General features: G+C 34.1%; 1 protein-coding gene across 1 annotated transcript; it reads right to left on the bottom strand.

The window, feature by feature from the left end:
- Positions 1 to 20: 20 nt before the first annotated feature.
- On the bottom strand, positions 21 to 8,310 carry LOC131940753 (E3 ubiquitin-protein ligase RFWD3). The gene is made up of 14 exons (XM_059299540.1): positions 8,227 to 8,310; positions 5,341 to 5,976; positions 4,968 to 5,075; positions 4,700 to 4,785; positions 4,308 to 4,407; positions 3,864 to 4,045; positions 3,593 to 3,710; positions 3,173 to 3,271; positions 2,826 to 2,989; positions 2,009 to 2,206; positions 1,520 to 1,620; positions 1,221 to 1,309; positions 447 to 620; positions 21 to 291 (listed from the first exon to the last, which is right to left on the bottom strand). The coding sequence occupies exons 2-14, from the start codon at positions 5,911 to 5,913 to the stop codon at positions 136 to 138; spliced, it is 2,148 nt and encodes a 715-aa protein (XP_059155523.1). The 5' UTR covers positions 5,914 to 5,976; positions 8,227 to 8,310; the 3' UTR covers positions 21 to 135.
- Positions 8,311 to 9,948: the final 1,638 nt, after the last annotated feature.

Below are 9,948 nucleotides of genomic sequence, written 5' to 3'. Positions count from 1 at the left end.
AAAAAAAAATTAAATTACTTTGTTCATGATTGTTTTATTGTAAAATTTTAGGTAAATATGTTACAAATAAATGCGTGTTGTTTGACATAGTGCTAACATGATGATTTATCAAGAGGTAACCTTCTCCACAAAACACTAATCTCTCCACTTATACAGTATAAATTCCTTATCTGTAAGAACTCCTAGATAATCACAGCTCTGGTTCACGTTGATTGACTTCATGTCAACAGCTTTATCAAAGCATTGTAAAAGCTGGAAGTCTTGCTTACGTGTTACATCCCAAATATGAACCTGTTCAAAGTAGAAATTTGTTAAATATAAACACCAATAAGATAAGGTTTCAATCACCAATATGCAAAAGTAAAGAAACATAATTTTTTGGGACCATTTACAGTTACCCCACTAGTAATATACCAAGCCATTGATCAGGTTAGGCTAAAACTTACTGAGTTAAAATAATGGTTGGCTGTAACTGCTAGTAAATTTTCTTCCTCTGATTCAGGGCGAGAAATGAGTGTGTTGCGACTAATAACAGCTTGCAAATTACTCCCCTTCCACGCAGCCACATGTGTAGATGATATGGTCCTTACATCTGCAGTGTTTTCTGATAAACTGTAAAGCTAAACATAAAGCATCCTGACTTAAATATTTGATAACTTTCCCACACAATATAATCCATAATAACATAAAAATGTCAAGCTGACAAAGCCATATAACTTTTATTTTAAAGTTTAAAGTAGGGCTTGCTATTACTCTTATAAATAAACATCTGCCCATTACTGTGGTGAAGGTCAAATAAATACTTTTTGTGTGTTTGTAACATATGGATGGAGATTTGGGGTGTAAGGATTAAAAAAATAAACCTAAGTAGATTGTATGATTCAGAGATTTATCTTTTCTACTTTATAAGGAATTATCTTTTTCCAGTTGCAAAAAATTGTTCAATATTTTTTTGCCAGCCAAATTTTTCTGAAAAAGTCAGAAACCTTATTCAATTTATTGCCAATGTTTTATATATTTATCCAAGATTAAAAAAGAAACTTAAAGGCAAATTTAACATAATTTATCAGGGCCCAATTATTTTTAAACTTACTTTTCAATTATTGTAAAATATTTTAAAAACTTGGAAATACCATGAATGGGTTGTGAAAATTTGTCACACCCCACTTAAAAAATAAATTTCTGGTTTCATCTCAGATGATTATAGTAATTTACTGTACCTCATATTTGCATTTGGGAAGATTTGTATTAGGTCGAAAGGATGTCAAAAAGTGTCCACTGGGATGTAAGCTCATGCTCATTAGACTTGCTGGTAATAATTAGAATAAACAGATCAGTTTATACTGTATTGTGGATAATTAGAAACAAAAAACTACCTGTATATAAAACTAGGTGGACATGAAATATGGTATCCAACATAGCTAACCACACAGTTCAGTACAAAAGATCATTAGTAAACAAATAAGCACATGAAATAAATACATGCACAACATAATGAAGTAATGGGAAATAAATCTACCTTGGAGACTTGGCAGCAAATGTGTTGTGTATTGGTTGTTTGGTACACATTCTTTGAATATTACATTTTGTAATTGTCCAATTAGTAGTCCCGTGTAATTGCTGTGGACAATAAATATAACAGTAAAAGTACGGAAAATAAAATCATAAATATTTTAGTAGCCAGCACAGCTTTACAGCAGTTATTAATTTCTAAGCAACATCCTGCTCCATATTTCACCCATGTTTGACTATGAACTTACAGTACAGTTAGCTAAATTAATAATACTATTTAATGTCAATACAATACTAAACTCAACTAAAAAAAAACAATTATAGCAAATTGTTACTGCTATACAGCTAATATATAGACTTAAACACTTAAACTTTTGACTTAAATTTGAAGAATAAAAAATAATTTTTGTGTAGGCTGTTCATATTTTACAATGCACCCATACTACAGTTGTATATACTAAGTAAAATATAGGCCTACGAATAAACAAATTCTCACTTGGATGTACTGCCAGCACCATTCCAAAACTGAATGCTGCTAACTGGACCCACACCATTGTCCAGTACATTTTGTACATGTGAATCTGTTCGTCTGATGTCAAACTCTTTGACCACTCCTCTCTCCATCCCAGCATAGAAGATGTTGTTGTTACTGGTGTTCCACGCACAGCTCCACACCGGCATGTTTACTGTATACCTGGAGGTATGTTTTACTAAGATTTCTGACTGTTTTTTTAAAACTCATTATAGGAATTTAGGCTGAACTTTTTACTCAGCATAGAAATTCAGACTAAACTTTTTACTCAGTATTAGAATTCAGACATAAGTTTTTACTTAGTATAGAAATTCAGAAAAAAACTTTTTACTCAGTATTAGAATTCAAACATAAGTTTTTACTTAGTATAGAAATTCAGAAAAAAACATTTTACTCAGTATTAGAATTCAGACAAAACTTACAAATTATAATTTCATGTAATTCTATATAAGCTTTGTCCATACATGAAGTCACATACCTAGTGGGGAGGGAGGGAGTACAGACAATAGAGACAGTGAGGTGGTGGGTGTCAAGAAATCTGATGTAGCATGTATTAATTAAGGAAGGAAATGATGAAAATATGTTAATTTATGTTAAGGTTGTGGTTATTTAGGAGGGGCAAATAAGTATGAGGGTAACTTGTGATGTCAATTTTCTGTTTTACTACTCAAGACCAACCTAAACAAAAGGGATATTGGGATAAACATTGCCCACAATTGTATATATATTGATGTATAGAATGCTGTTTACTGACATCCTGGAGTGTTGAGTGTAAACTTACTTGAGGATGACAGCTTTACTGGACACACTGGACATCAGGATACACTTGTCCATACCACAACTAAGCAGCTGACCATCATATGTCATTGGACGAAAACACATATCCCGGATGACGCCAGAGTGAAGGGGCTGATAGGATAGTGGCTTAAAGTCTCGAGACAAGAGCTAGATGGAATATTTTTTTTTAAATTAACTTTCTTCATTGAAAATATGGTAAAAGCACTTTTTGTCAATTATCGGATAAATTGGTTTAAGTTGAATTTAAATTAATTAAATGCTAATGTTTAACATTTGATTGGTATCTAAATGAAACAAAGCTTTTAAATGAAAATTTCAAGTTGTTTTCACCTTGATCCCAAAACCCCTAAATAGAGCATTTGGGGACTTCTGGGAAACAACAATAATACCCATCTCTCTACAGAAGTCGAACACGCGACAATTTGCATCCTGAAACACAAAGTATTCATTCTTTCACTTTCATTAGATAACATTTTCATGAAACTGATGCTGAAGCACTAATACAAAACCCACAAGTTTAGTTCAGCACTGAACTAGTCTGTCTGAGCAGAATCACAATACACACCATTAAATTTATAACAAACACAATAAGAAATAATTAGCTTTTTGGCGTATCCATGACATCACAATACTAACAGTCTGAGGTGACTGTTTTTTTTACATGCATTTACATGCACTAACCTGGGTGTCAAAGCCATACAGTTATAGGCAAAATGGTACAAGTAGTCAGCCATGAAAATACCAATTTACCTGTGCAATAGGAATCCTCTGAAAGAAATGATATTTCTTATGACTTTGTACATAATTGGGGCTGGCCTTAGCATTGCTGGCTCTAGGTTCATAACTTGAACTACTTGGTGACATGCTCCTAAAACAAAACCAAATTATGTTCCACATGGAAATAACATTTGATAAGTCAATAAAGAACAAGGAACCCCCACCCCCCCCCCCATTTGCCCAAGATACCATGACGACCCCCCCCCCCCCCCTCCACACATGCACAAGACATCATGACACCTACCCCCCACTCTGTGAGATCTGAGACTTCATGTTGTTCATCTCTCTCTTGAGAACTTCATAATCTGCTGATATCACCTCCATCTTATGCCTGGCTACGGCTTCCTTCTGTTCTAGAACTCTCCTAGCAGCCCTCTCTTCCTCCAGCTGCTTTAGTGCCCTGTCCCTCTCTGAGGTGTCCTCAGCCTAGTCATGATCAAAACATTTCTGACACACAGAGACTAGACTTGCATTTGTTCACACACTTTTAAAAACACTTGTTTACTCTTAATAAAAAAGATATAATTGAACAAGATGATACTTTAAAGCTAAATTTCTGTGGATTTACGAAAGGGTAGTTATCTTGGTGGATGAGTGTTATCTTGTAGTGATAGATTGTATTTGTGACAAAAATGAGTGAAAGATGCATACAAAGGATCCTTGTCTAGAAACATAGGCTGATACTCACTGTTATCTTTCTAACAAATATATTTCTCAAGTCAGTTTTTTTGGCTGGAGCTTTACACTGGGGACAGCTGTGGGCTTGCTCCACCCACTTCAAGATACAGCTAAATAAGAGAAGCAAAACATCAAACACATACAGGAGTTTATTAAAAATCCAAACCCATTTTTCCTGTCTGTTATTTGCCACTTAAACCTACCATAGAGTTTTAATTTTTAAATGTTAACAAAATTGATGCTTGTGGTTTACAAAATACAGTATGAATGTTTCAGAATTTTTTAAATTGAAGTCTTTTTATAGTTATTAAACTTAATTGAAGGTAACTTTTTATTGTATGTATTGCCCAGCTATCTAGTTAAATAGAATGATGTAAATTGTAGAAATCAAGACCAACCAACCTCAAACCAAAGAGATGGCCGCATCTTAAACACGTGATCCGATGCTCCCCACCAGTAGTCCAGGGTTCAAGACACACTGAGCAACACTAGAAAATTTTTTAAAAACTCTTACAAAAATCCAAACAAAACGCAAGTCTCAACGTTTGAAGTTTTAGTAACAGAAGTACAGGAAGATTTAGGTACACAATATTACAAACAAACAGACTGCTATAGTTGGGCCAGCTGAAAGCTCTGACCTAAAAATAATTGAGACTTTTTATTTACTTACATCTTCATCTTCTTCCTCAGCATTGTCATCTATCTTGTCTGTCTGTTTCTTGTCTTCTTGCATGTCAGCTCTTTTTCTTTTCTTGCATCTTGGTGATGTGTAGGGAGGCTGTACAAAGGAATACCAATATTACAATATGAACAGATTCATTTTTAAAAAAACTAAACTTTAACAAACACAAATAGATAATTTTGTATGGAATTAAATTCTAGCATTTTTAAAAACAAGCTAACCTGTTGAGAATAAAATAGCCAGTTATATGAATGTACAGATTATAATGAATATAGAACAGAATACACAATATAACAACTTACTGGAATTTTGACAGATTTCCAAAAATAATCTTTGAAATAAATTAAAGGTTTTTCATTACCTGAACCTGACGGCCTGTCATCTCAACATTCTCTCGAGGAGCATCACAGTTTAAGCTTGATGTATCCATGCTTTCAGTATTTTCCCGGATGTGTGAGGTAGTTGCATCAGTGTGTGCAGCCTCTGTAGTGTGAGGGGCTGGCAGCTGTGGATTGTCTGCTGCTCTCCATGAATCAATGAACTCATGCGAATAGCGCATGACAAGTTCGTCAAAGATCTCTCTCTCTGTTGGCACATGTGGACAGCCAAGAGAAAACACCCTCTCAGCACTAAGTCTAGCTTTCAAAATGGAGACAGTCTCAAATAAATCTAACAATTCACTTTCTCTGAACAAGTCACTAGCTGTAATTTGTGAAGAGAATTTATATCTATAAGCGGAGTTCTCTGTCAATCTAAATGGTTCCGGACGAGAATTGTTTTCAGCTCTGTTGAGCAGACCCATTGCACGATGAATTAATTCTCTCACAGTTTCTTCTCTGTCTCTCGTTGCAGCCACAGCTGATGAATGGCTAGCCCCTTCTTCGTCTTCAGAAGAAGAAAGAGAGATAATTTCCTCATTGCTAGAGTGTGCCATAATTAAAGCAGCAAGATATAAGTACTAGTCACCACACAAAATCTAATGGCCATGAGGAAAAACCTGTATAAAAATAATAAAATAAATAAAAAAATACTATTTTTTTAAGATAATTTATAAATAATAAACCATTAACTTATAAAAAGGACAGATTGTTACACAGTGATGTATTTTTCATCTTGATTAGTTACAACCTCATTTAACTAGACTTCTAGGGTTATATTAATTTACAATATTATGTAGAGCTTGGCTTGTGGATGCTTCATTTGGGAACATTTAATGAAACTTTTGAATAGTATGTTTATCTGTAATGGCAGTGAGGTTTGTAAAAAGGTAAACACATTTTACATAGGTTTTATATGTATTTCCACAAAAAGGTAAAAATGAAGTATTTCCTTAGCCTTATAAATATTAACTTATATATATGTTTACATTAAGAAATGTAGGCCTACTATTAATAAAAAATATGGTATAGGGCAATTAAAACATGTTTAAAGATAATCATATATTATAAGTGGTTAGGCAAAATTACTGTGGTTCTAATAATTAATTGTCCTACATTGTAAAAACTTATAATTCATGAGCTAGATGATTCTATCTAGGGACGATATTTTGAGTACCTGTCAAAACGTCCCCCCGGCCTGGCCGCAACCAACCGGCAGGCTTGTTGCATTAAGTTAAATATAAACTCAAAGCAATAATATAAACAATCTCCTCTCGGTTGGTCAGGCCACATACCACGCACACACAGTATAGTGTTGTGAGGAATGACTTATTAACCGTAACCACAACAAACTATCTCCCTTCATATCATTAGTGATATTTAATTTGGCTAGTTAATTAACTTATTTATTTTATACTGAGATTAGCCTGATTAGGGGCCTACACATTTCTGTATGATGGTATAGGAGTAGGACTATAATTTTTAAGTTTTATATTTGATCTAGATCTAGAATGAATCTAGATGATCTAGTCTTGTCTAGATTATATATAGATTCTAGGCTTAACCATTTAACTTTTAAACTAGACTAAACCACTAGACTAGAAAATAGATCTAGACTCTGGATCTAGAATCTAGTAGTAGTCTAGATTTGTTATTCAATTATCTGTTATATTAGCCTATGTAAAATATGTCATAAGATAAATATGGCCAAATGAAAGAAATATTCATTAGTTATCTCCATCGCACATTACTAGCTACGTTGGAATTTGCGACGCTAAGCGGCTAAACTAAGGTTTTACCACTGCTTGTATTTAGAACTACTCATTGTTGTCTCGAATGGGGTAGTTTAAAATTTATTCCAGGATATTTTTACTGGTTTGGTCATGGATTGTGATTTGTTATCTGTTATATTAATATTATGTTACTATGTCAGTTGAGTACACTCAGTTTTACATGTGAAACTAATTAACTTTATTATGTTAGTTATGAAACTACAATAACTAAGTGTTGTGTGTAGACTCAATATTGAGTCAAGGGGTCATCCATAAATGACGTCACGCTTTTTTTGACGATTTTTACCTCCCCCATCCCCTCCATCACACTTCGTCACAAAAAGCCAGACCCCCCCCCCCCCTAAAATGATGTCACACCTCAACCTACAACCCCCCTCAAAATTGCAGATTAATTTTTTTAAAACATAATATTTTCCAAAATCTTGTCTAAACTATTACAATTTATTAAAACAGTTAGGGCCTATCTAAAATGCGAACTAAGGTCTAAAATTCGATTTTCTAACATTGCTTTTTTTATAATGCAAAAATGTGACGTCGCAACATCTGAACCCCCCCCCCCCCCTCATCACATTGTCGCAAAATTACGGACCCCGCTCCCCCTACGAGTGTGACGTCACTTATTGATGACCCCCAATACGTTATTTACTATTTAAAAAAATTAATATTTAGATCTAGATTCTAGAATATAATTAGATTATAGATCTAGCTAGGCTAGATTATTTATTACGAAGTGACTAGTGATAGATCTAGATCTATAGATGACAATAGAATATAGTCTAGATGTAGATCTAGTGACTAGTGATAGATCTAGATCTAGTACTAGCGTAGTCTAGATCTAGACTAGTACTACTACTAGATCTAGAATCTAGCTACACTCTCATACAGCTAGGCCCTACTCGGGAAAAGTTAATAATCGTTTCTAGATCTAATCTAGATCTAGATTCTAGATCTAGATCTAGATTCCAGATCTTGATTGTATTTGTTGGAAACATTGCTTAAGAAGTTAAGAGTAATAAATCTAGATAGATCTAGATTCTAGATCTAGATCTAGTAAATTTCTAGTCTACATCATTTTACCTGTTGTTACTAGTGTTACCGTTGTTGTCAAATTTGCCACTAAAAGTTCCAGACAAACTTTTTAATTTCTATGGCTCTACAAAACAAAGTATTTTAAATTGCGCTTTTTTTTTTTTTTTGGTTTTTCATTTTTTAATTATTTTTTTTTTTAGAATTTACAGGGATTATGTAGAATACATTGTTTGTAGTCTAACAATAATATTTTTGTTTATAACTTAAATTTGCGCATTTCTATTTTTCTTAAATCACGATCTAGATTAATTAGGCTTAGACTAGATATACTAGATCTATATAGGCCTACTAATATACTATATTCCTCTATATTCTAGATCTAGATTGTTTTAGCATGTTCAAAATACCTGCTACATCTCAGAAGTTCTAGATGTTTGTATTAAATTTAACATTTTCTGAACCCGACTTCTAACACAAATAATACATTGTATTGTTGTATTAAGACATTATTTGGCCATAAGTGTATTAATTAATTATAAGTGATAACCCAAAAGTAAGGGGATGTAACCAAGGCAGACTGATTTTGTCAACAATATTAATTGAGTTTTTTCGCTTTGCTAACAACGCGTGTCAGCTGACTGCTTAAGTTATGGGTTGTAGATAATGTAAGTTTGGATTTACTTAAGTGACGACGGGAGATAAACAAAATGTTCAGGAACAATGCCGGCACATCTTTGCCTTAATAAAATTCGCAGCTACTTATTTGCATTTTTATTGACTAGTAAATTGTAATTATTATTTTGAATGAGGTAAATTAATATTTTATTTATGTCGATGATGTACGGATGATAGCTTGTTAAAACAAGAAAGATAGGCCAGTCTGGAATAAGTTAGTAAAATGAATAGTGGCGCGTTATTTTTACAGAGAATTATTATTTTCTTCTTTTTAGTGCATACAAACATTTTTATTGAAATGTTCATAAGAAAACTCCCTTAGAATTTAGTTTTTTTTCAAGCAACTATATGCCTACACAACAGCTTGATATGTTGAAGACAGTATGACACTAACGCTTTGGTAATAGACCCTCCCCTCCTCTGTGCGAACTATGCTTCAGATTAACACGCCAAGCTTACACACACATCTAAAGATGTTTCAGTTGAGTTGAACTTAAACTATTTTTTTCCTTCAAAACGTGAAGTTTCCTTCAAAACGTGAAGTAAGTCTAACGAAAAGATTGAGGCATTCGCATTTTATTAAAAAAAACAGCTAATTTTAATTAGTATGTTGTTTAGAAAATAGTTTATACCGTTAGCAACCTACTATTGTTTCAATCGTTCGACACTTGTGCTGAGGTTAATCTGCAGTGTTTCTTTCAGGCATCTCTTTCGGATGGGAGTGGGGGGGGGGGGAGGGGCGTGGGGGGCAATTACACCCTCTCTTCCACCCCCCCCCCCCACACACAAACACACGAAGAAAGTCTACCGCCTCCCGAAAGAAATTGGGGAAAATATTTTTTATTTAAAAAGATATTTTAGCCATTGTCCACCCTTGACAATGTAAGCCCCCCCCCCCCCGGAGAAAAATGCCCGAAAGAAGCACTGGTCAACAACAACCAAGGGATGTCACCCGCTAGAGGCGGCTCTGAGAGACCTAAATCTTTGTCGTCAGACGACAACTTGTCGCGTCGTTCATCTCCGAGGGTCATCATGGTCTCTACTAACACCACTTGGTCAGACGGTCTGACCCTTAGCCAATCAAATTACAGCCAA

Source organism: Physella acuta, unplaced genomic scaffold (assembly GCF_028476545.2).
Source record: "Physella acuta isolate Inbredline_101_S28 unplaced genomic scaffold, ASM2847654v3 ptg000329l, whole genome shotgun sequence".
In the NCBI taxonomy this organism is placed as follows: domain Eukaryota; kingdom Metazoa; phylum Mollusca; class Gastropoda; family Physidae; genus Physella; species Physella acuta.
Note: the sequence above shows the minus strand (reverse complement) of the source record. Positions and strands in the feature narration are given on the sequence as shown.

Excerpts from the sequence above, each read along its gene's own strand:
- LOC131940753 (XM_059299540.1), bottom strand. The coding sequence starts at position 5,913 with ATGGCACACTCTAGCAATGAGGAAATTATCTCTCTTTCTTCTTCTGAA. Across the intron at positions 5,076-5,340 it reads TGACAGGCCGTCAGGTTCAG|CCTCCCTACACATCACCAAG; the intron begins GTAATGAAAAAC and ends TCCTTTGTACAG. Across the intron at positions 1,621-2,008 it reads GGTGCTGGCAGTACATCCAA|CAATTACACGGGACTACTAA; the intron begins GTGAGAATTTGT and ends TATTGTCCACAG.